Here is a 26,961-nt window from a genome sequence, read left to right on the forward strand (position 1 = left end):
AGACTCTCACTATTTCATGTGAGCTAGGACATCTTGGTTTCAGACCTTCAGGTGGCACAGCAGGTTACTCCTAGCTGAGTTTCATCATACATGGTGCATGTGATGTACCGGGGCTATCATTGTATCCTGGATTTTGCTATTGCTTTTATTTGGCAAGTACGACTCCTGAAGCCTTGTATCCTTGCTGCCCTGCGCCACCAATTCCTGGAGGCCAACCATGCTGTGGTTGTCCCTCCTGTGCTCTTCTCCAGGTGTCTCCCTTGGCCATTGCTGGAGAAGGGAAGCTCAAACATTCCTCCAGCATGATGTGGAGCAATCACATGGGCTCACCTGGCTGGCAAAGACATGTCAGACAACAGGTCTAAGAGAAGAATGAATGTCTTTTGGGAGGCAGCATGAGTCTGCTGAAACTTTGCTTCTAGGTGGCATGTGAGGATGGGCGCCTTGTCCCTGTGAGCAGTGTTTTCTGGAGAAGGGCTGTGTGTTGGACCTCTTGCCTGGAACAGGGCTGGCGTGGGCAGCCAGGGAGCACTCCTCCCTCACCATCAGACCATTAGAATAAATAAAACAGCTCCACTTATGCTGGATGAAATCAAGTCTTCTGGATCGCGGCCTAAACACGGTCAACAGCTCCTCTGGGCCCTTGAGCTGCCAATAGCTTGCACCTCCTAGTGAGTCTGTCCTTGGGAAGGAGCCATTAGAGGCTAAGGAAACTTCGCAGATCTCCATCCTTTGAGAAGTGGGAAATCATCACTGATAGGACTTGCAGCACCTCTTGTGTCAGGAAATGGAATACACAGGAAACACAGTGGTTAAAACCCAGCACTCATGCAGTGTCCCAGCCAATGCCTTCCTGGAGCATGGTTATCAACAGCATTTCCAAAACTCCTCCAGGGCACTGTGGAGGCTGGGTTGCCCTTCTGCTCTGTCCTTGTGGTGATTAGATTGTATTTGAGTGAAGAGCCATCAGAAAGCTAGTAAGTTTTCCCGATCCTCTGATAGTTGTGGGCTTATGTTGTGACAAGTCCATCCCAGGCCTTGTCAGCACTGGAGTATGAGTAAAATTCACCAGAAAGAAATCATGATTGACTAGGGCCTGATGGACCAGCATAATAAACTTCTCCCTGCTGCTGCCACCTCTTCTAACACAAGTGCTGCATCTGTGACTTTCTTGATTGGATGGCCAAAAGTGCTCTAGAAAGACAGAGTCTGTTTCTACACACATGTGCATAAAATATTTCACATTCCTCCCTTAATCACTAGAGATATCTTCTTCTTCATTGCCATCAGTCTTTGTGATCAAAGCTGTTGTGTTGCACAGCAGCATATCACCACCAGGTCTGGTCAGTGGGAAGAGACTGAGACTGCCCAAGTTTGCTGCTTTCATCCTGGGCACCCTCTGTCTCTCTGTTTTCTCTCCAGGAGGTGATCCTAGTGGCTGACTTGTCCTCCTGGTGTCCAGATGCTTGCCCTGTTTGTCCCCCTGGTGCTGACATAGCACAAGATCATGTGGAACCCTTGGTCTGTGGCTGCAAACGTGGTTTGAGTTTTTATAGTTTTATCCTATCACCTCTCTTTAAATGGAAATTCCTTATGCTAAAGTTTCAGATTGAGGGTTTGAGGAGATGACCTGAAATCTGAGTGAGAATCTGTTGAGTCATTTCTGAGTGCTGTGAGCATAAGTATATTCCTCAGTTTGGAACATGTAGCATTTTTCAGCTGTACAATAATGCACAACAAGCCACATTCTGCAGGATGAGGCTTCCAACATCCACAGCCTCAGCAGTAAATGGAGCAAGGTCATTGCTAATCTGGAAAGTAAATGCTTTTGAAGCATTTTCTCTCAGGACAAGACTTACTCTTTTCTTCCAGTTGCTAACACCTTCCTTCCTTCTCAGAGCAAGCCCATAACCTTCCTCAGACACAGAAAATTTCCTGTTCTCCACTGTCAGAAGCTTTCATCCCTCCTTTTGTGTCTCACTTTAATCTCCCCCAGCATGCCATGGTGTGTCCATCTGCCTTTCACTGGGCTCACCTTTTCTTGCACTTCCCTCTCCTAATGCTGCCCACATGGTTCCCATTTACCAAAGGTGGGAGCCAGTGGGCATATCGCTTAAGTAATCTGAGGAGATGGATTTTCAGGTAGAATTATTTAATTAGAGACTGCCAAGCAGTTTGGGGGGGAATTTATTTTAATAAGTTGATTTTAATATTTTCCATACATTTATTTTTCAGCAGAGACTATGCCATATCCAGAAATAAAACCATTTACTTAACCAGTGAGATATTCAGTTAAACCCTGAGAAATTGTGGTTTTTTAGATCAACCTTTATCCCCAAGAATTGTCTCAGAAGGCTGTCTCCTCTGGCTGGGGGCAGAATCCCTTTCAGAGGTTTAACAGTGGTTATTTGTTTAGCTGAGGAAGTTGAAAAATCTGACAAGTACATTGCAAAAACCTCAGATCCCTCTCCCAGAAGGCAAGCCAATGACACCATTAGCTTAATCCAGCACCTCATATACTCGATTTTAATACGACTCTTTAGCTCCAGAGTTTGATGTATTTTCAGTTGAAGGATTTGTGTTTCAGTAGTAAGAGGGGAGCAGGAGGGAAGGCGGTGCTGTAGGTCGCTCAGCAGTTGGGTACACGTGTGTTAAAAGCCATGCAGACGATCTGCTCATGAAAAGAGCTGACGTCTGACACCTAAATCCATTCAGTGAGTGGAGTAACTCACTGTGGCACAGCCTTCTGCTGTGTGTTTAGCTGAGTCCCACATACCACCAGTGAGTTGTGCTCTTCTCTGCCTCTTCTGCCTACGTGGCTCGCTCTGTTTTTGACAGCCACCTCTAGGCATGATACCATTAATGGATGATACTTTGGGGCTACTGTCCTGGCAGGCTGTGTGAGCACCCTCCCCATCACTACAGAGACCAAGGATGTGCCAACCAGTGCGGAGGAGTTGTGTGGCAGGAGTGCCTGCAGGGTGATTGCTGTGAAATTTAATATCCATCCCATCCAAGTCCACGTACCTGCAGTGTTGATCCACAGGGCTGGGCTGGCTTTGGGTTATTGTCCAGGAATATAAAGAGGTATGGAGCTTCAAGGGAGTTCACTCAAGGCACTTTGGATGCTTACATCACTAGGAGTCATCCCTGTTCTTCCCTGCTCACCTTGAAAGAACAAAGTAGTTCAGGTAAAATCTCCATTGCACTAAAACTGGAGGAGATGCATCCCCCTGAAATGCTGGCAAATGGTGAAGGGAAGTTGAGAGTATTTGGGATGCATCTCTGCCCAGGGGAGTAAAGCAATAAATATGCTTCCAGTGTACCAAGAGTAAAAACCACTTCAGCAAAATTCAGAATTATTGTAAGAGGGCATGCTGATAGTGGCAAAATTCTGGGTGAAAAATGCAGAAAAGGTATTTATTGAATACATATGAATCTTCTGTATTTGGCAAAACAATTTGACACAGATTTAATAGTGATTACTGAGCACTTCTGTGGTTTTGGTTTCCTAAGTGGTCTTTCATTTGTTCTGTCCCTCTTCAGGTCTGCTGCTCTTTCACACATCAGATTAATGTAACTAACAGCCATGTCACAGTTAATTGTCTCGATGAAAACTAAAGAAAAGAGCTGTTTCTATGTCGATATGTTGCTTACTCTTTTTCACTGAGTTATCAATTGATATTTTCCTCTTTCTTTCTCTTATTTGTACGTATTTGCAGGGTATTTTCCTGCTGTTCTTTCTGCTGCTCTCTCCCCTGACCCACAGCACAGCTGTTGCCTCTCCATGTCTCACTGGTTGGGAAATGCTGTCTTAAACTCCCTTCCCCAGAGATCCTCTTGACCTGTGCCCTGAATTTGTTCAAATTTGCTTTTTTTGAAATACATTATCTTTAATCCGTTTTACTTATTCCTTCACTGCCTTAATTTGCTGGACTTTTTTTTTTTTTTTTTTTGCAACCACTTGCACTCAAATTTACTTCCATTTTTGGACTATTAACCAACTTTCTGTATCAATAATATCCAAGTAATAAACATCTCCTCCCCTGTTACTTTCCCTTCTCCAGAGCAACTTTTCCCCACGCATTCCAGCAGCTTGGAGTGTCTGGGACCTGCCCTGCTCTGTCTTTAGCAGATAACAGGGTAATTAAAATAACCAGTTCCTACCAACTCCAGTTATTTTAGCTGCTTTAGTCAGACACTCAAAAAGATGTCCTCCATGTTCTGTTTGTCATTAACAGAAGTTCTGTGGGACATCGTCTGTGCTCCTTTTCTTTTTCTTGGTCCCTGGAGACATGCACAGCATCTGTTTCTCACCTCTTTTTGAACCCCAAAATACTCTTCATACAAAAAACCCCAATCAACCCTCCTATTTCCTTCTTCTTTTTCTTAAGCAGGTGACATAATTTCATATCAACATTCCCCTCCAACAATCTTTCCATGAAGCATGTGTGAGGCTAATTGCTGTAGTTGCTTATAAGGGCTTTAAATGTGTCTTGTTTGTTCTCCTGGCACTTACGTACAGACAAGGCTGCTTTGGCTCTGCAGCTGGTGACGAGGAGAAGGAGTCTGAGCACACCTGTCCTCTCACTGCAAATCAGTTGGTTCATGAGATCCTAAATGCCCCACATAGCAGTGGTTTGTTGACAGTGCTTGGTAAGGCTTGTAAGACAGCAAAGAGCTGAAGAATTGATTGGAAGCTTGGAACATCTTGCATTACTGTGAATGTGCTGAAAACCTGCAACAAATACTGCTTAATGAAAGTGTGTTTAGAGGAGGCTTGACCTTAATCTTGAGCTGTCCAGAAGAAACAAAAACCTAGAAAGGCAGGGGTATAGCAAGATCCAGTCACTAGAAGACCAAAACAGGTAAGTTTGGACTCGAAACCAGGTGCCTATTTTGACCATGGATGTTAAATAACTGCAGAATTTCACACAGGGGTAGGCTGATTTCCATACTTGCAGCAGATTTTAAGCTGACAGTGGGTACATTTATGAAATATCTGATCTGTCCTGCTGGGGGACTGGGTTTGACTCGTGCATTCCACATGTACATCCCAGGCTGCCTGGTGCAGGACATCAGGCTAGCGATGCTGGCCTTTTCCAGTCGTTCATCTGTGCCTCCAAAATCAGGTTCAGACTCCACCCTGTGTGCTTTGGTACAAGATTCCCCCAAAGATTAGCCGGGGAGAGCTCCTGCCAAACCGGGTCCCTCCAGCTGAGCCGTATCTGTGAGCCCAGAGGAGCAGAGAGAGCCAGGGCCAGTTCTTTCAAATATTTTACAGATTAAGACCCGGGTCTGTGGGAATCGGTGGAGGTCTGACCCCAGCGGGTTGTGGTCCTTGCTGCAGCACTCGCAGTCTGCACCAGTAATTGCCATGTTCCTCACCGGCCAAGCGTGGTCGGTCGCTGTTGTGTTCAAACACAGCCACACTCTGCACTGCGACGAGCCCTCTGACATTATCTGAGTGCAGCTGGAGGCATCTACTGTAGCCTTGAAAATGCCTCTTTCTTGGCAGAGCTCTGTGTTTATTATAATGCTGTCTGTAATGTGCAAAAGTACATTTCTGTTTTAACTTCCTTCTTTATGTACTAAAGAGTGTGGTTTTAATTAAGGATTTCAGATTGAAACATTTCCGGTTTTATGTGTTGTTTTTTGGTTGGGGTTTTTGGGTGGGTTTTTTTTTAAGACAGTTTTCAGTTAAAATGTTTCAGAGTTTTGAAAAATACCAGATGCCCAGCTCACAAAGTGTGCGAAGAGCCATAGTCACTCCCTCTTCCTCCCAGGAAAGTCAGCTGCTCCGCTGAGTAGGAACAGCCAGGGACGGCCGATGGCGAGAATGGGGTCAGCAGGCAGGAGAGGATGTGCTGGGACGGGGACAGGCGGTTTCAGCAGCACACCATGACTGCGGCTGCTTGCACGATAGGAAACATTGACTCAGACCCACAAAACAAAGCACCTGATATTTGTGGACTCTGGGTTTGTAGAATAGCTAGGGATTGTAAGAGGAGATGGCCAGACCCCTGTTCAGCAGCAGAGCATTTCTGCTGCAGCACCCGGCGTTGAGGAACTTCAAGCATGCCCCTGCCATCCCTGGCCACCGGCTGCGGTCCCCGCCCTTGGGGAAGGGAGGCAAACAACTTGTAAATTAAACCGGTTGTTTTGCTGCACATCAACTGCCATAAAAAGAATAAAAAAAACAAGCCAGATTTTAGCTCTCCTGGTAGTAGAAGAGCTCAAAAACATATATAAAGGCACCCCAAATTTTTGAAAACAGCAGGCAACGAAAATTATGTTAAAACCAGGTTTCTTGAGCCAGTCCCATGTTTTTTGTGAGTTTGACTCATGATTTTTGAATGTTGGGGTTTGGCAACACTGAAGTCCTCAGTTTGAATTTGTTCCCGATGTGGTAGTTCAGCCTCCTTGCATGACTGATCAATGTCACTCTGCTCTGGAGCAGCCAGAGATCTGGGGGGTGGGAGGCAAAGGGCCTGGTACAAGGCTCTGCTCCTTCTCTGGCTCTAGGGATGCTGTGGGGTGGATCTGGCTTGCATCCCTGCTTGAGGCTCTTCTGAATCAAGCCGTGTGTCTGCCACATGACAGCAGTTTAGGCAGCAAAAAATGGAGTATGGGAGCTGCTGGCTGGGCTGAAGGGATTGGTGAGCTAGATGCACAGCTTACCTGGGCTAAGCATTTTACCAAGATGAAGTGAACACGTTAAAAGCATGCTTTGTGCCTGTGCATCTTTCATTCCAGTTTAGCCATGCAGCATCTGCACAGGGTGTTGCTCCGTCTGTGCTGCCCAGTTCGCTTTTTGCAGGGAAGTGCTGAAAACATCCATCCTCTTGCTGCAGTGTTAGTGCTTCAGGTGCTGCTAGAAAAAGTATTTCTAAAGAAAACCTCTGCCTTGCATCTGTGGCAGCTTGAAAGAACAACGTGGATGCACCTTGCCTGAGCAGCAAGCGATGCACAGGGTATGTGGGTTCCCGTCATGGCTGTTGTCATCTGCCCTACAGCTGGCAGGAGGAGGTGAGTGTGGGGGCAGGCACGGCACAGTTATTGCCCTCTCACTCTGCCTTGTGTTACAGCATCCAGCTGAACAGCAAGCTGTGGTGTTATCTTGTATGTACCTCTGTGGGTTTGGGCTGCACAGGGTTTCCTGAGTGGTCAGACTCAGTCACAGGAGGTCCCCCTCCATGTGGCATGGGAGCAGAACTGTGCAAGGACCAAGTCACCTCTCCTGGCAACACAGAAGTGGCTCACGTTTGCACCTGAAGCCGGCTTTAAACTATACAAATCACCATTCTCCCATCCATGGGTAATGCTCTACAACTGCCCAGCTAACCCTGCCTCAACACCCCCCACCCCGATGGGATTCACAGCCCTGTCCTGCCTGTGAGGTGGCCAGGGAGGGCGTTTGGTCCTCCCATCAGCCATCCCTGTCCATCTCTAGCTGCCTGCCATGTGGGAGCTCGCTGAGTGCTTGAGGACCTGACCACTTCTTACCTATTTGGGAATGCTTTTAAATTGTTCCAGAAACTGCTGTTTGTTGATAAATCGGGGTGATTGCAGAGAAGTGTTTTAACTAAACCGTGTAAAAGAAGGAATGAGCTGCAGTGCAGCACTGCCAGCTGTCATTGGGTTTAGAAACACACATCATAGATTTTGTTGCTTTTCAGACAGCTGCGCTTATAGCTGTTCTTATAGCCATATAAAACAGTCATTCTGTCAGCAAACGGTCTGGCAGTGGAGCTGGGTTATGTCTGCAGCCGTGTTCCCAAGCCTGGCAGGTTTGCTCCCTCCACGTGCATAGCTAAAGCCCGAAGGAAGGTGGCTTTGTGGCTGGTGGGGTAACCCGTCCCCAGAGTCACAGCTTTGCACAGAGTACAGAGCAAAACTCTGGGCTGTGCCCACCACCTGTGCAGGGGATGGTGCTGACAGGGCTTGTCTCCAGCACCCCTGGTCATTAGGAATGGGTAGTTCCTCCTCTGAGAAGGAGTTTTGGAGGGTTTTACCCCAAGTCTGCTGTTGCTGCTCAAGAGTCTGGCTAACTGCAGGTCAGGTTCGCAATCCACAGCCTGTTATAGCAGTGCTCACAGATCAGGCCCTGTCTGCTGTGGTCCATCTCATTTGGACTTTGGAGATAAAACTGAGAGTCACAGAGACTGGAAGGGCAGGAAGATAGTGCTATCAAATCTGAAGCTTTACACAGGATCAATATATAACTTTCGATAAAACCCTATCCAGGAAGGGTTTCCTATGTAAAAGACGGGCTTTAAATGCCTGGACAAAATAATATTTGAATAGTTTCTGCTCATTTTATTTGCATTCCTTTATCCAAAATGGAATGACTCAAGCAAGCTGCTGACTTTACTCCCTGCTGCGCACGCTGTTTCCCACCAATCCCTTGTGCAAGCGGTGTCAGTGAGATGGAATTGCCACGCAGGCTGTCACTGTCTCTTGACGGGACAAGCTGCCTCCTGCAGAGGCCACAAGGACACCCAGAAGTGCAGGCACTGCTGAGCACTGAGGATGCTGAGAAGCTGTATCCAGGTTTTCCCTGGAGCAATTTCCGTGGCTCAAATCCAGTGATCTGGGGTGGCCAAGAAGATGCGGAAGAGCAGGTGGTGCTCACAGTCTTATTTTCCCTTGCTCCGTTCTTCAGCTCCACTCAAGCACGTAGCACTCTCCCTGCTCACCTCCATTTCCCTCTGAAACTTTAGAAGATGCTGGATTCATCCTGATCCAAAAGGGAAAATACCTTAAGTTATGCAGCAGGAGAAAACAGCTTTCTTAGCTGTAATATGATCCTGGTTTCTTCCCAGACACCAGACTGGAACAGAGGGTTTGGGAATTGTCCCTCTGGCCATTATCTGAGCTTTACAGCCCTTGGAGATTGAACCCAGATCCCACATCTCTTCTGAAGCTCCATGTCAATTTACACTTGTTCCTAGAAACCATTACTGTCCTGTGAGCTCTTTACCACGCGAAGATTGAAAACAGAGCTATTCTGCTCATTTGAGCTCTCTCTTTTTGCATGAAGGCAGAGCTCAGGGCTCATTCCTTTTTCTCACCATCTAAGGATTAAGCCCAATCCTGACTGTTATCCGACCTCAATACCATTTACACACTGAACCCAATGCCTATGGCTTTTATCTGAGGCCTTAGAGCATTTGGAAACAGGCCATGCCCCATGTCTGGTATCAAAAGAATTATATTAATTTGGGATTCATTCCACAAAATGAGGCTGTCAGCCAGACTCCTTAGCAATTGGATATTGAACCCAGACCTCGTGGTTGTCTTCCAAGTTATATGCCAGCTGGGAACTCAGCCCACAATCCATGGCTGCCGGCCAAGCTCCTTATTGGTGAGAGATTGACACCAAGCCCCCACACTGCTATTTCTGTACGGCAGTGTTAAGGACTAAACCTTGCTCATGTGGTCAGCATAATCACCTCTGCTCTGGCAGTGAAATGAAAAATCTAGTTAAATACTTGAATGAATATTGAGGGTCAGTGTTCGGCTGCTTAAAGACCAGGGATGATGACAATTCCCTTGGAAAAAGGCCCCCTTGATACTCCAAAGGGAATAGCCCCAGATCCCCCATCTGTCCTCCAGCTGGATATAAAATCCAGGTTCTCATTAACACACAGTGTGCAGCATTTCTTTGCTGGCTGGCAGTATTGAAGCCAGTTCCTCCAACTTTCAGGTATTCTTCAGATGGGATTAAACTAGATCCCTTTTCTATAGCACCATTAGACTCTGCCAAAGCACTTCTTGTCACTCAGAACAGACTTCCAACATTGCACCTTGCCTTGGAGCAGTAGGAGAGCCTGGCAGGTAAGGGACAGTTCTGAAAACCTTAATCCTCTTTGGAGAGCATTGGGAGTCTCACCAGGTAGAGAGATCATTTCAGGTGAAATGTGTATCTGAGGCAAGCAAATTTTTCCCTCCAGCCAGCAATTTTGCCCAGGAATTCTTCAGCATCTTTATACAGTGTGGTTTTACTGGATGGCAAAATGCTTCAGAAGACTGAATTAAAACCAAACAGCTTCCCAGCTGGGATGGTCGTCACTAGAATGCAATTTCCAGCAACTGTGTGGGTTCCTTGGTAGCCATGAAATCTCTAAAATTCTCATTAAGCAGCAGCTTTGAAGGAATGGCTTAGCATGCAGCTACAATAGGAAAACCTTCCCTTGATCCAGTGGGTCAAGCTGGATGTTACAGTGCATACGGACAGTGTGGGATGTTGCTTTGCAGTGATGGGGAAGGCTGATCTTTGGTGCTCTAACTGTGCAGATTGTGGATGGGGGCTTTCTGGTTGCCGTGTCTGAAACCTGTCATGACTGGGGATGCGATCCATTGGAAGATTTCAAGCCAATGTTGCAGACCTGTCCCATGGGTCTGGAGTTACTCTAATTGTCTGTTGCATATCTTCTGATTCATATTTGTTTGCTGACAAAACATCAAGTCCTTGCCACACACAAATGGTTTTATGAGGATTTTCAACACAAGAGAGCCAGAGCAAATGGGATTCAGCTGAGTGTGGTGCCAATTTGTTTGTAAATAAATTTTCCGTGTACCCACTTGTTCTTCTGTAAGTGGGAATATCTTTCTTTTTCCATTCATTGCTCTGACCAGCCATCTTACTCATCTCTAGGCTGAACAGCCTGTACTGCCCTTTCTGCCCCCTCCCTGTAAAGTTCTCTTTGGGCTTCTCTTTGCTCTTTGCCAGGTCTTTCCCAATCCTATCGCTCTGCTATCTCCTCTGGGGTGCTCAAGGGGCAGGGGATGCTCTGGCTTCAGTGCTGGCGCCAGGAGCTGTGTGCAGGGATGCTCCAGGCTTGCTCAGAATTTATGGAGAACGCAGAGTTGAGCAATGTCTGTGATTAATTGAAATCGTTATTTCTAGAGCTACATTTCTTTGCTATATCCACAGAAGGGTTCATCTGTTCTTCATTGGATGGGTCTCTCAGCTAACCTGTGGATTTGGGAGCTGTGCTGTGTGCCGCCCACCCCATGCTCAGCTCTTGTCTCACCCTCCTTGGTGCTCGCATGCTCTGTACGTGCAAGAGATGGTTGTGGTGGATGGTGGGGATAGAGGGGGAACAGGATCTTCTTTCCCATCCTTCTGGTTGCCTTTCCAGAGTTATGAAAGCCCCTGGCACACCGTGCCATGCCCCGCCACCCCTCAGCCCACTGACTGATCCCAGCCTCCATCTCAGCGTACACATGAATTTCCACTCTTTGTGCTAAACTCTGCCAAAGCAAAATTCCTGAAGCAGAATAAAAAATGTGGAAGACTTTCAAACCCAGAGATTCTTGAACTGTCCCTCTTACCAAACAGTGGTCAATACTGTGCTCTTTATAAAGTCTCTAGTATAATGTTTAATTCAGTAACTACAACTGGAAAGTCTTTCCAATTATTTTAAACTGCCAGAGATATTTTAATGTGCCTCAGATTTTGTGCTGGCATGCTACAGAGTTAAGTACCATCCATCTTTCAGAGAACATTAAAATTTAGCCTTGTATAAAAAGAAGAATAATGGGAAAGAATCCCAAAGGACGTACTTGTCCCTTGAACCCCACCATCATTTGTGGTTTCACAGACACCTTCTGCATTTTGAAATTGTTTGTCTCTCTCTGTGCAGGGTATGAGATCAATACAAGCAGCTAAAAGCTTTAATTTCTGTGCAGAGCTTCAGCTGAGGGCCGGACTAGGAGCAGATCTTTACTGTTGGCCACCCAGCCATGCCTCATCGGACTGTATTCACTCCCTAAATGAGTTCAAGCCTCTGCAACCAAGGATGTAAAAGGCTGAGAAATCCCAAATATCTTCTGATTTAATTTTTCTGCCAGGGCTACATGGTCTCTGTCTCTGACTACTGGCTGCTGTTTGTCTGTCCCAAACCCACCAAGGCACCCACCCCAGTGCGACCCCTGCCACCAATACTGATGCCAGGCATGAGGGGATAGAGCATGGGGCTTTGCTGCCTTGGGTGGCCTCACTCCAACCACTGCGTTTTGTCGCCCCCAACCCCACCAAGGCACCCACCCCAGTGCGACCCCTGCCACCAATACTGATGCCAGGCATGAGGGGATAGAGCATGGGGCTTTGCTGCCTTGGGTGGCCTCACTCCAACCACATGAGCATTATAAATGGAAGAAGCTGACTCTCAGCATCCTGGCACTTTTTTTCATTTTTTTTTCGTTATTCCTTCTTGCTGAGCTCAAGTGGCACATGAGTGCTGAGCATGTGCATCTCTGCACTGGGCAGAGGGGGAGAAGGAGCAGGGAGAACATCTTATAAATCTAGTTCTGCTCTATTAAGATTCATTCTGGTACAACAATGGCTTTTTCTATTGAAGTGCTTTGTAAAAGCCTTGCCTAATGATCTGTTAGCTGGGGAAAGGTTAAATTCCTGTATGATTTTCTTTGTTTGATGAAGAAAAAACAGTGCAATTATCCAGAATTCAAAGTGAGTTTTAGCCAGCTGTTAATAATACCACAATTCTTCATGTTCTCATTACTCAAAAGTAATGTTGCCATCCCTAGTCATGGCAGTAAAATATTTATAGCATTTTCTTATGGCCTTATTTGTACATATGGAGGACTGGACATCACTCAAAGTCTTCTAAATGGGCTTCTTTTCGTGCTTTAGCCATCCATAGAATCATTTGGGTAGAAAAAGACCTCTAAGATCATTCAGTCCGACCATTATCCTAATACTGCCAACTCCATCACTAAACTATGTCCCTAACTGCCATACCTACACATCTTTTAAATATCTCCAGGGATAGTGACTCGACCACTTCCCAGGACAACCTGTTCCAATGCTTGATAATGCTTTCAGTGAATAAATTTTTGCTTGTATCTGATCTAAACATTCCCTGGCACAACTTAAGGCTCTTTGGTCTTGTCCTTTCCCTTGTGGCTTGGGAGAAGAAGCCAAGCCCCACCTCACTACAGCCTCCTCTCAGGTAGTTGTAGAGAGTGATAAGGTCTCCCCTGAGCCTCCTTTTCTCCAGGCTGGATACCCCCAGCTCCTTCATCTGCTCCTCACAAGACTTGTGCTCCAGACCCTTCAACAGCTTTTTCATCCCTCTCTGGACATGCTCCAGCACCTCAATGTCTTTCTTATAGTGTGGGGCCCAAAGCTGAACACAGCACTCAAGGTGCAGCCTCACCAGTGCCGAGTGCAGGGGAGTGATCACTGCCCTGGTCCTGCTGGCCACACTACTGTTGATACAAGCCAGGATGCCATTGGCCTCCTTGGCCACTTGAGCACGCTGCTGTCATACACTGCATGATGGTATTCTTGTCATCGAACTGCAGCTGTCTGCAATGAAGATGTCCAGTTTTTAAGGCGATCATCTCAGAAGTGAGACACATGCCCCTTAACCACCAGTGCTTGGGTAGCTTGTGCAAACTGATCATCAAGACGCTGCCAAGGTCACTGAACTGGTGCTTCCAAGTTTGCACTATCCCAAGACAGTTGCCAAGAATAAAGGAGGAAAGTGGATTTGGCACCTGATACTCTTGACATCGAGAGTGGCTGTTTTAACAATCTGGTTTGATGCAGAGATAGGTTTATTAGTACTCTTCTGCTCTTTGTATGTTGATACAAGCCAGGATGCCATTGGCCTCCTTGGCCACTTGAGCACGCTGCTGTCATACACTGCATGATGGTATTCTTGTCATCGAACTGCAGCTGTCTGCAATGAAGATGTCCAGTTTTTAAGGCGATCATCTCAGAAGTGAGACACATGCCCCTTAACCACCAGTGCTTGGGTAGCTTGTGCAAACTGATCATCAAGATGCTGCCAAGGTCACTGAACTGGTGCTTCCAAGTTTGCACTATCCCAAGACAGTTGCCAAGAATAAAGGAGGAAAGTGGATTTGGCACCTGATACTCTTGACATCGAGAGTGGCTGTTTTAACAATCTGGTTTGATGCAGAGATAGGTTTATTAGTACTCTTCTGCTCTTTGTAGCTTCATTGCAGGCTGTAGGTCGGTCTGTCCTGGGAGACCATTGGAAACGTGCAGGACCAAACCCCAGACATCTGTGTGTTTCTCCAGCTCACTCCCCTGATTGCTGAGGTTTCCAGCTTGGAAAGTCATGGCAGAACATGAAATACACGTGGCATCTCTGCGTCCAGGCGCACGGAAACAAAATAAGTGTCATGGGGAAAATACAATTTCACAGTGGCAGGCCCTGCATTGGGATAAACAGACATCTTGTTTCCTCTCATGGATGCATGGAAAATCAATTCCCAGTCTTCTGCAGTGGCTCCTGAACATGAACCAAATCTGCTTTTGTAGTACAATTGTTTTGTGCCAGTGAAAAAGCTTCATTTCTAGCAGGGGAACTGCAGGTAACACCTTTTTTGCTATCCTGATTTGTCATTTGGGTATCTGTCTTCTCCTCTTTATAGGAGTCTCATTTCAAGTGCAGCTTTTTGCCTTGGAGTCTGAAGTAAATTAGTAATAAGTAACTGTATCTGCCTTTAATTCACTAAACATCCAGAAAAACAGCTAATGTGCCTGAACCAGTGGGATGAATACATTAGTTTAATCTAATTCAGCTACTTTTCACTCAAACAACCAGTAGCATTTCAAAAAAGGTTGTGAAAGGGATTAAGAATTTATCTTCCACATTTTTGCATTCTTCTTCTTTCCATAACTTTTCTGTGTTGCATTAAATGTTAGTTATTCAGTTAGCTTATTTCCTGGACCCTCCTTAAAATTTTACTTTGAAAATAAGTTTATTCTTCTCAGACCTCAGAGCTGGCTCCGTATTCACTGAGACTTTCAGTGACCAGGAAAGGCAACAGAATAAACACAGACATAGAGTGAACAGCTTATCCCGCCTGGAGCGAGCAGCTCCCACTTGTCACTGTTTCCCTTGCACCTCAGGTGGGCAGCATGGCTGCAGGAAATCTTGGAGCACCACTCCTGGGCTTAGAGCAATTCCCTGAGTGTGCGGTGACTTCCCTCCATCCCCTTCATTTTCCTTGGCAAAGGTGGTGCATGCTATCACCCTGGTGCCGTGGCAAGTCTGATGTATCCTCTGCTCCTTTATGCCCCACTTTTTTTGGAAATGTGCAAATAGCCCCAGAGCAGGCTGCCTAACCCTTCACTGTAACAACAAATTACTGAAAGCTGACCTAGGTGTGCATATTTCTCACTGCAGTTCAGTCTAGATCAGGGTTACCTCCAATTCTGGAGGGAATATCAAGTGCAATCCTTTGTGTACGAAGCCTCAGACCCCATCAAGGTACCAGACCTAAATGGCTGCTTTGCTGCCCACAAGCCCTGCTCTCCTGTCAGTAGATTGCTTCAGTGTGATTTGCTCTTGGCACTTTCCTGTGGCTCTTGACCATCTCCTTATATTTTGTAAGTGCTGACAAGCAACTTGGTTATTTGTCCAAGTGTTTTTCTGGGACCTGAAGCCAGTCTGCCTACTCTGTAATTCCCAAGCACCTCCTTCCCCTCTTCTGAAAGTGGAGCCTATGGTCTGCCCTCCCTGGCCCCCTGGAACCTCCCTATCCCTGGTGGCTCTTCACAGTTAAGTGGTTGCATCTCCAGGGCTGCTTCAGGAAGCTTGCTGAGTGTCCTGGGATGCAGTTCAACAGGCACGGATGATTGAAAACACCACAGTTATCTAATTGCTCTTTAACCAAATCTCCTCTCGCTGTCACGTGAGTTTGTATCCTGCTAACGCTGGCATTAGCTTCATCAGCAATGTGATTGCTGCTGAGTTTTTAGGGAAGTTTTCAGAAAAAAAAGGCATTAAGTGTTTTTGTCTCTCTGCCCTGTGCTAGTGTCACACCTCCCTAAATAGTGGGTCAGCTCTTTCTTTTGTCTCTCCTGTTGTTGCTGCTGGCTTGTGCCCCCACTGCTCATTGAGGCCACAGTATGGGGAGGTGCCATCCAGGGAGTTTTGGGGCTAGCAGATAGGACATGGATCCCACAAAGCCCCCAGCACCCTGAGAGGGCCTGCTGGGCAGCAGGGTTTGGCCAGGCTGTCACTAGGCAGGGAGCCCCTCTCTCCCCAGGTTCAGGGGGTGACACAAAGCTCCACTCCTTGTGTGCAGGACAGATGTCAGCCAGGTGCATGATGCATGGAGGCTCTACTTGATCATTGTTGGGGCTGGGTTACTGCACTGGGGCTGCAGAGCAGAGACCAGGCTGTTGTGGGGTGCAGGAGAGGTGGCAGCTCTAGGGTGGTGACTTCCTCGTCTGCTCCCCAAGCACTGCAGGGATCTGCTCTGGAAGAGAAGCAAGGCAGAATAAGCACAGGAAAGGATGAACTTTCCTTGCCAAGAGCAGATGAAAAGCGATGTTATAAAGTCACTTGTCTCTGGTAACATGGCCCCAGCTCTGACACAGAGGTGGAGGGCATCCAAGTTTCATGCTGGAAGAAGATGAACCCACACCTGGAATCCTATCCGGGTTTCAAAGGTCAGGTGTCTTTCTGCAGTTACAGATGTCGTGGGGATGGCATTTGACCCTGGCTCATCCTACATAGAAGGCAAGGTATGATGGACAGCAGGATCATTTGAACCCCCCTGGAACTAGCTTTCCTTTGAATTACAAACTGTTTTTTGTTTCTTCCCAGCCAGGTCTCTAGACAAACTCTATAACTTTGCTGACTGCTCTGGCCTTCACTTGATCTTTGCACTGAATGCTCTGCGCCGAAATCCCAACAACTCCTGGAACAGCTCCAATGCCCTCAGCCTGCTGAAGTACAGTGCCAGCAAGAAGTACAACATCTCCTGGGAGCTGGGCAACGGTGAGTGTGGGAACAGGAGAGCCACAGGAACGGAGCTTGCTGTAGCAGAAAGACACTCAGTTTTGGAAGAGGATACTTGTAGCTCCCAGGATGCTTTGCCAGGGTATTTTCAGAGGGATTTAAAGGCCCTTGCTGTATGGCAGCACCATCTCTAAGACTTGGTGTGAGTTAGTCTCTTAGCTGGACATTTCTCTCGGTATTAAGCACATGAAATGTTTCTGCCCTGGCTGCTGGGCTCAGCTGGTCCTGGGGGGCCAAACCAGCTACTGTAGGGACTTGTATGGTGGCTACAGTGCCAGGGGAAATGGGCAACCTTACAGGGACAGGAGCAAGGTGCTGAGGTACAGGTTCTTCATCCCTCACACAGCAAAAGGGGCACAGGAGAGCAGGCAGTGGCTGTCATCCACTTCTCAAAGGCTCCTTCTCTTGCTCTTCAGAGCTGCTTACGTCCTCTGCAGAGCTCGAGCTGTGTGACAGGGTGAGCTGTGTGTCTGTCTGGAAGTGCAGAGGAGGAAGCAGAGCTGTCAAGTTTTGCTTGTCTGTTTTTATTTTCTCAGAGCCCAATAACTATCGGACACTGATCGGCCGCTCGGTGAATGGCAGCCAGCTGGGAAAGGACTACACTCAACTGAGAAGCCTGCTGCAGCTTATCCGCACTTATTCCAGAGCACACCTCTATGGGCCAAACATTGGAAGGCCCAGAAAGAATGTCATTGGTTTCCTAGAAGGGTAGGTTATGTTGCTTTGATGAAAAAGAGCTCAGAAACCCCTCCTGGCACCAATGGCCTTTGCAGCAGGAAGGTTTTTTCTTTGGCTTCCAATGTCCAACAGCCCCCAGGATGGTGAGGCTCTGTGTGGCTGGGCCACCACAGTACCAGAGGCTTTGGGACATGGTCATCTGTACCGCTAAAGTTCTGCAGAGGTCCCTGGTGGGATTTGGGGATGGACTGACTAACACTCTCCCAAGAATTTCCAATGTTTCCCAATTACAGGCAGACTGAGGTGTCCACCTTGTTGGGATGTTAACACAATGCAGTGGTGTGGATGCAGGCTGCTGCATGCCCCTGGGCTGCAGGATCAGGATGTGGGTCCTGGCACCACTTACCAGTGCGGACGTTATTATCTCTGGGTCCTCCTGGACAAATTGCTTTGCTCTTCCTATTTGGTGACTTCTTCTCCCTGTGCTTTCTCCATCTGTGCAGAGGAAGAACCTGTAGCAACTTTCTTCACTAGCCAAGCTCTCTTCTCCCTTCTAGGGGAACTGGCATGTCTCTAGTTTGGGAGGGCCAGAGGTGGAGAAGGAATGGTGACAGAGAGGGATGCAGACACCTGGAGGTGACACTGGACAGCTACAGGAATCAGGGAGGTGTGGGAGCCTGCTGGCAGCAGGAGTTGGGACTGTGCAGCTCGAAGACCATGCTGCAGAAGGGAAATTCCCTGCAGGACTGTAAACAGAAACTCCAGTGCAGAAGGCTGGGCAGGGGGAGGTGTGGAAGGGACTCTGCTGGGAGCAAAGCTGGGTCTAGCATTCATTAACATCTGCAGGAATGATCTGGCAGAAACAATAAACAGCACACTGATGCAGTCCCCAGCGAGGCGGGGAGGGAGCCAGGGCCAGATTCTCAGCTCTGCTGCAGCAGCACAAAGAGACCATAAAGCTGGTTGAACCATCTGCGACGCCAGCATCCCTCCCACTGACCAAAGTGGGGGAACAGCCCCTGTGCCCACACCACAGCTGCCACCGATGCCGCGTGAGAGCATCGCCTGACGGAGCCCCGCGTTCAGTGCCGCGCGTGAGAGCGGCGCAGGGGGAGTTACAAAATGTTGTAGTAGCCTTGATCAGCAGGCAATCTATTAGCGCCGGGAGGAGCGGGCTGAGTAAGGAAAACAATGGGGATGAGAGCCAAGAAACTATTAGAGAAAGGGAAGTCCTACTGCTGTGTTTGCCCTTCGTGCACCGCAGCCGGGTCCCAGAGAAGAGGGGTCGTAAGAGCCAAGTCGCACGGCCAGGGTGGTCCAGCAGCTAAATGTTTCTGGGCTGTGTTTTGACTGACGGCAAGCCTGGGAGCAAGGCTGTAGTGTACAGTCTGGTGGAGATAATGGCAGACACTCCATCTCAAATGAAAGGGAAGGTATGTAAGAGCTGCAGCCCTGGTGACGGGATAGTGGGGGCTGTCCATAAACCCCCAACTGCCGTGGAAAAGCTGTGATGGGCATGCCTGCTCTGCAAGCTGCATGTGCTTTTCTCTGCTGCCATCCCTGCCTTTCAGGATGACTCTGTTACATGGGTGCTCAACGTGTTTTGTCTCTCCCGTGGAGAAACCTTGTGTCCTGCACTCCAAATCCTGGTGTCTGCAGCTCACGGCAAGCAGCACATGCCTGCATGGCCATACAGCCCGCAAGGTCCTGTGGGAAAAGAGCTGCTTGTCTTTCCACATAAAGACCCCATTATTTCCAGGCAGGGCGTAAAGAGGAGGGATAAGTCTGATTACACAAAGACAAAGGGTTTAACGCTCATTTGCAGTATTTGGACATGGAGTTGCAAAAGGATAAACAAACAAACCCCAGTGCCTAAGCTCTTTGACAGCATGAGCTTTATTCCCAGTAGCTCCCCAAGGTCTCTTCAATATGTGGGTTAGTGCTACCAAGAGCTCTTTCTTCTGCAGCATCCAGAACTGGTCAGCGGGATGTGGCTCAGCATGTGCCTGGTGCTGTCACAGCCAGGACATGCCTCTCAGGGTCTTGAATGAGCCACACACAGTCAGCAAACAGCAGAGAGGAGAGGGAATTTAGGAAGATTCTCTCAAATCTGCCATCTGCCTTGCTAGACCATGAGTGGTCTACGTAGTGTTCACAGTAGGATGAAGGCTCCTGACTGAAGTGTGTGCAGCTCATAGTCCTGATGATGTGAAATCTGCAATTTTTCTCTTCTTTTAAAAAAAATGTGCTGAACAGCAGAAGTCAACCAGGTGGGAGGAGATATTTCAAGTGGAAGATTATGCAGCAAGAGTTAACTAAGGCTGGAGGGCTGAGGTGACACCCCCGAAGAGAGATGGGTGGATTTGTCTGCCAGGCAAGCATTGCCTTGTTACCAAAGTGAGGAAGTGAGTTTTGGTGAGGGAAGTAATGGAAATGAGCTGAAATGGGAGAGGAGACCTCAGAGAAGCCCAGGGAGATGTCCTCCAGGGAAAGCCTCTGGAGATACCTGAGGTCCCAAAACACTCAGAGAAAAGTCTCACTGTGAAATATTAACTAGAATAACATTTTCCTGTTCCATGCTCTGTGTTCCAAACATTGTAGACCATTTTTAGCTGCTATCTTAAGCAACTAAGCAAAACTTACTCTTTGTGTTAAAATTTTGTCCTGAAATAATGGCAGTGTCAGCATGAGCTGGGCATTTGTATCTGCTGAACATCAGGCTCTATCTGAATCAGTGGTGGAGATGGACACCTCCAGGGCTCTTCTGACTAAATCCCTATGCCTGTCCTCCAGGACAGGGTGGGACTGAACCCTTCCTGAGGTGCCACCTCTCTCTGGGGTCTGCTACAGCAATGGGCAGTTTGGGCACCCAGAGGTTTGCAGCATATTAGGAGGGTGTGCACACTGTCCACTGCCGAGGCTGTCCTTAGGCAGGTGACACCGAGCTGTGCTGGGTGACAGCTGTGCACTTCCCAGTGGTGGAGATGGGATATAGTGAGGGGAGGAGAGCCTAAAGCACAGAAGCCTGGGCTTCGCACACCCTTCAGCGCTGAGTTATTGCCCCTGAGCTCCTCCAACACCCTGCACGGAGCAAGAGCTCAGAGCAGCCACACCCATCGGTGTCACTCTGGGCCGGCAGGGCCTGGAGCCGGAACGCTCTGCAAGGACAGGTTCTGCAGTGGAGCACTGCTCCAAGGGCTGGGCCTGCTGTGCAGGAGGCTACAAATGCTGTCTCGTGGATGCACAGGTGCAAGAGAGAATTTCTCCAGACACAACCAACAGTTGAGTTTGATGAGGTGTTAATTAGACCATTCATGCAGCCTGAGCTGTTGCAGAGCAGACCATGTTAGCTACCTACTGCGTCTGCGGGTACAGGAATCCCAGACCTGCTCAGAATTTGCTCAGGGAAAAAAAAAAATACGGGATTCTAAGGAATTAACATAGATTTTAACAGCAGATCAGGAATCTGACACAAAGGTTAATGCATGGCTGCATTTGGTGCTGGAAGAAAAGAAACACGAGGGAAAGCTATCAGGCAGGAGAGATGCTAAAAGATGTTAAAGCTCAGAACATGTGGTACAAAACTTAGGCTGGCATGTCTGCATGGATTTGGCTCTGGGCTCTCATGACCCATTGCTCCTCAGCTGGTGTAGCCCAGTTTTTGCCACTGGACACTCACAAGCTTCAGTGTGTTACCTCCACCATGGCAGGAGCTGCAGCAATGCAGCAGGGTAAGGGCTTTTTGCCCATGCTAGACTGCCTGTTGTTGATGCTCTGTGGCCAGTTTAGGTCCTGAGACTGCTGAGTCACCAGAGAAGTGAAAATCTTGTCTGGAGCTACATTCTTTCCTTATTCCTCATCCCACAGATCTCAAAGTCACCAGGTCTTGTGCCTCCTTGGCTTTTTCTCTGCCCTCTTTCCAGCCTCCTTGGCCCCTCTTTGCCACTGAATCACCATTGTGCATCCATCCTCTGGTCACAGAGCCACAGCACTGCCAGCCACATGGCAGAAGTAGGTGAGGAGGCTTCCAGTTGTCAGTCTTTCCCTTGCAAGGCACGAGAGTTTCTCATCCTTCATGATTTTACTGCCTCTTGCTCCTGGTTTGTAATGCCTGTGGAGACTTAACCACCCGCCTGGTTCTCCGTGTCTCCTTTTGGTGATGTCATTCCACAGCGCTCTGAATGGAGCCTATAAAGCTGGAGAAGCACTTTTGCCAGTGGTGGCGAAGCCCTTCCTCCCTGCCAGCTGTGGATATAAGCTGTGGATCCCAACCAGGATTGGGAGGGGGCATGTCTTAGTTATTTGTGGGCAGCCAAGTAGGGGTCAGGTTAATACCTGACTCACTCTTTAGCCCTGCTCCTTTCACCCACAAATCAACCCCAAGCCGAGGTTTTTAACACTAATCTGGTAGAGAGAATTGTTAGCTTAAAGCTCATGAAATGGCACAAGTTGAACACTGGGGTTCCACCAAAGCAAAATCAAGGTGCTAAAAATAGGAGAGACTTTGGTAGCGTTTTGATGATATCTGCCCTTGCCTTATGTCTCTGCCATCAGGAGGATGGAGAGGGCTGTGTCTGTCTGTGCAGGTCAGCACACCTCAGTCAGTTCAAGCATTGGTTTTTATCCAAATAGCAGCCAAAGACAGTGTATGGACAGGGCTTGTTTGTTTAAATTCAAGTAAGAAGGAGAAATAAGTAACTGGAGTAGATGGTATCTGGCAAAGGGAAGGACTCTGGATGAATTTTAGGAATGAATGTAGGCATTTTTCCCGTCCTCTTGCTGACAAGGACTTCTGCCATATTTGACACAGGGGACTTGTAAACACTGCATTTTTAGAAGCTGTTTCGGCTATTTGACTTTCTTTAAAAAAAGTATATCCTTGCCATATTGTATTACACAAGCTACCACAAGGCTGGTGGCACACACTGTACCAGGACACTCAAGAGATCCAGAGCAAGAATTTTGTGCAAAAATTCAAGCCACAAGACAAGGAACTTTAAATTAATGATACAAAGGGAGGAGGGGGTCACTGCAGCATGAACTCAAGCTCTGGTAGCATTGAACTTATGAGTGACTCAATTCATAAATATGTTGAAATGAGGTGCGAAGGATGTGATGACTCATTTTGCAGTTGGTTGTACAGCAGGGTCAAGGAGCTGAGATATAAGCAAAAGATTTAGCTGCTGCTCTTGTAGGAGGAAAGAGTTAATATAGTTGTTACTTCTGAAACTTAATTTGATTTCTGAAATGCCAGAATCACAGTCACCCATATAGGAAGAACAAAATGGGTAAGAAAAGACATAGATGAGATTATGGCACTGTATAAGTACACCTTGTACCTTCATTCTGATTACTATCTAGAATCTTAGTCATTTCCCCTCAGAAAAGATGTAATAGAACCAGGAAGTTACAGGGAGAGGAGCTGAGGATGTGCATAGTATGTAATTTCTTCACATGAGAAGAGATTAAACAGGCTCTTCAGCTCAGAAGAGAGGCAGCTCAGAGGAAATGTTACCAAGGCCCAAGAGCCTGTGAATGGGGTGGTTTATCCATGGTGCAGAAAGAAGTTTGGAAGGAAGCTTTGGAAAGAAGGAGGAAGGTTATTCACGTGGTATGCAATGGCATTGTGTAAGAAATTGTCACAGCATGTTGTGGAGGCTAGAGGTAGGTGAGTCCCTGTCTCCTAATTCCTTGAGTTCCCCCAAGGACATAAAGCCCTCTTTTCTGGAAGGCTTGTGCAGCCCTGCCACAGATCAGGTTGGTTGAAGAAAGGTGATGCTAAGCAGGTGGAGAATACAATATATCAGCAGATTTATACCTAGTTCACACCAGACTCTGCTCCCCAGAATGAAAATCCTGTCTGAAATACAGCACTTCAGGATAAAGGCTTTGCAGCATGTGGCATTGGTGGGGTCTAGTACCTGTTTCTGCTGCTGCAGAACCTGAAGAAGTCAGTAAGTGAAGCCTGTGCCTTAGTGCCCCTCACCAGCCAGCTGAGACACAAGATGAAGTTTTTTCTACCCATCACTGTTGGGGCAGAGATCTGCCTCCCTGCTCTAGGGATCCGCCAGGGCACCACCACAACCACAGGCAGGCCAGTCTTGTTCCTACATTTGGGGCTTGTGCAGGGTGGGCACTCTGTTTTGTAGTTTTTCAGGGAGTAGCAGATGAAATAACCCATGTTTGTCAAGTCCAGCACTCGGGAGTCAGTCAGATGCTAAACCAGCTGGGCAGCTCTGAAATAACAACTTGTTTCTTTGTGCAGCTGCATTCTTTGTTACAGCATCGCCTTTTTTTTTTTTTTTTTTTTTTTAATTTAAAGGATGACAATCTGAAATTACCTGCATGGGAAAGAGATTTCCAAATGTGGATGTCTCTTTAATGTATCAGGAATAAGCCTAAGAAATTCCAGTGGCTGGAAGCTGAAACCAGACACATTCAGATGAAAAATAACGTACTTGGAGGCTAATTAACCATGGGAGCAATTTACTTAAGGTTGCAGTAGGTGCTCCATGAATGACAAGCAGTGAATCAGGACAGGAGATGTATTTCAGAGATCTGCCGACACTAAAGTGAAAGTCATGGTCCTGGGAGATGTGGTTATGGGAGATGCTCTGGAAGAGGTCAGATTTGACCCATGGTGTCACAGTACAGAGTTTGGGTATCAGTACCATCCTGAGGTGTTGCAGCCCTCCTGCTCCACGCCCCCCCAGCTCATTCATGACCTGTGAGGTGAGCCCCACCTTGCGCTGGCATTACCATTTCTGGGACAGAGCTGTGAACTGTTTGAGCCACTGAGCAATACTGAATTACATTTTTCTCAGTTCTAGCTCAACGCAGGGCCCCACAGGTAGCAATGCTGGCATGGGATGCTGGCACAGGCCCAGCTGCAAGGGTAAGAAAATGGACATATCACAGAATAATGGGATGGGCTGGGTTGAAAGGGAACTTAGAGATCACCCAGTTCCAACCCCCCTGCCATGGGCAGGGACACCTTTCAGTAGACCAGGTTACCCACGACCCCATCCAACCTGTCCTTGAACACTTCCAGGGATGGGGCATTCACAGCTGCTTTGGTCAGCCTGCTCCTGTGCCTTATCACCCTCACAGTGAAGAACTGCTTGCTAATATCTAATATAAACCTACCCTCTGTCACTTAGATGTCCTTATCAAGCTCAGTGACTTTGTCTCATCCTCAGTATCACAAACTCCGTACTCAAGGTTCCTATTCCTCCACGTCTCTGCTGTGTTCTGCCTTCCCACCTAGAAATGCTGTCCCAGAAGATTTTGAGGACTTTTCTTGAGGATTTTAACACGTGCCCAGGTTTATGATATGTGGAAATCCAGCCAGGGGTACTACATGGGCAGGCCTTGGGGCTGCCACCCTTCTGAATTATGGGGCAATGCTCCAGCATTTGCCCCTACAGCCTGCACAGCACGGGCTGAGCTTGCCCCACTGCTCCTGGGAGGGATTTATTGCACATGCGCTGCAGGGTCCATTGGTGCTCACAGAGAGACCCTGGTGTGTAGGAAAATGGCAGATTTACTGTGCCAGCCCAGCCCATCTGTGCAGCACATGTGCAGGGAGCTGAGCTCTCCCGGAAGCGTCTGGCTCGCTGTGCCTGCGCCGTGCCGCGCACATGGACATTGCGCAGCCCAGGAAATCCCAAATGAAAATGTGTCACCACTGGTCGTCTTGACCGTATGGATCTTCAGTGGCCTCGAAATCTGTGGATGGAGCAGCACAAGTGCTATAGGAATAAAGGGATTAGTTAAATCCCTATTCCTAAAATGAGGATATTTGGATATCTGTGCATTACTGCATCTCCACCTCCCCTAGGTTTTCATCTCTTGCTCCTGCAGTACCACTTGCTGGCTGCTGAGCTGCTCTAGGTGCCCTTTGGAGTGTATAGACCAAAGATGCCCAAGACATCTGGGGTGCTCCAGGAACAACTCCACCTCTAAAGGCAGGACTTGAAGAACTATCAGGAACTTCATCCTGCAAAAATCTCAACAAAAGGAAAAAGGAAGAAAACAGAAAGAAAAACAGACATGGAAAAGAAAATTTGAGCTAGATATGTATATTTTATCATAAAATTTTAATATTACCAGAACTAACTGATTTATTTTATATTATAGAGGCAGAAGAGGAACACTAAGCAAGCCAGGGCTTTTCTGTCCTGTTTTTGGTCTGCACTGTGCTGTCTGAGTGATGCCTGTGCCCTAGAACAGTTGCTCAGGAATTTTTAACAAGAGGCCAAGTAGCTTCCTAGAGATGGGGGAGATGGGACATATGGATGTCCTGCTTCTGCTGCTCCAGGAGGTTATAATGAGGACTTGCTTTGCTTTTCAGTCCCTGCTCAAACATCACTGTAGAAGGTGTGTCTTCAATGGTGTTGTAGGTCCTACGGAAATGGCAAGGAAAACCAGAGACCTTCTTCCTCTAAGCTTGGTCTGCTCATGGTTTTGGTCTGTGAAGGGAGAGTGCCAAGCTGAGCCTGAAGAGGTGATTTAATGAAGTCCAGGATGGTTTATTTTCAGCCAGAATGTAAAGCATTTGAGGTCAGAAAACAAGTTGGGCTAATTTTCAAATCCAATTGCAACATATTGATCTTCAAATCCAATACAGATTGTGTTTGTAATTTCAGTTTAGAGTTCATTAGTTCACTCCTACACACTTTGTGCATTACATTTTAGGCAGCAGCCCCTGTACAGAGAATTTTAAACCTGGGAACTGGGTTTTTTGACTCTTTTGACATGTCTGCACACTCAGTTTTATACAACAGCAACGTCTCCTCAGCAATATTTGCAAAATCTTCTTTTTGCCAGGTGACCAGTGTGAGTTGTGGGGAGCTCACACCACTCCCTATGGCTGCACTAGGGCTGGCCCAGCTGATATCCTCCCCCTGCTCAGCTGGGGAGGAACTGTCCCCAGCCATCACACTGCCACTGGTTTTCCAGGCCCAATCCTCAAGAGAGATGTAAAAGCATTTCAGAAAGGCTTTTACATCTTTTGCAGAGCCTGGGAGCTGAGCTCACAGCACTGCTGGGCAGCAGAATCGGGGATGCATCAGTGCTACAGGAGTTCACAGCATGTTATTGTTTTTCCATTTCTAATTGTATCTCTTCCCTCTCTGTCTGCAGGGATTTATTATTGCTGCCTTTGCCAGCATCCTCTTATGCTCCACAGGGTCCAGCTGCCCTTTTGTCCCAGTCTATAATTGACCATCATCATTAATTTAAAATCAGAATGATCATTTCCAAGCTATATTTAGCCCGAAGCTTGCTGCTCTTGTTTCAGACCTGATTAGAGGCTCGTGTGCCGGAAAGCTGCTGCTCGTCCCTGCCACGACAAATAGTCTCATGGTCTGTCTTCACAAACCTTCCCCTTCCCTACCCTCAGTCATGGGGCTCTCGTTGGGGTCGCTGGACCCAGCACCACTCAGCCCCGTGTGGAGTCAGGACA

The 26,961-nt window shown here is 47.5% G+C and overlaps 1 protein-coding gene across 1 annotated transcript in view; it reads left to right on the forward strand.

Annotated features, from left to right (window-relative positions):
- LOC103624635 (Hermansky-Pudlak syndrome 1 protein homolog) overlaps window positions 1–26,961 on the forward strand; it is a 112,120-nt gene that overhangs the window by 55,385 nt on the left and 29,774 nt on the right. The window contains exons 4-5 of the mRNA XM_017725869.1: window positions 16,623–16,796; window positions 17,354–17,525. Coding sequence (XP_017581358.1) covers window positions 16,623–16,796; window positions 17,354–17,525 — 346 coding nt within the window. The remainder of the gene's footprint in view (window positions 1–16,622; window positions 16,797–17,353; window positions 17,526–26,961) is intronic.

This window comes from Corvus brachyrhynchos, unplaced genomic scaffold (genome assembly GCF_000691975.1).
Source record: "Corvus brachyrhynchos isolate BGI_N302 unplaced genomic scaffold, ASM69197v1 scaffold61, whole genome shotgun sequence".
Taxonomy (NCBI): domain Eukaryota; kingdom Metazoa; phylum Chordata; class Aves; order Passeriformes; family Corvidae; genus Corvus; species Corvus brachyrhynchos.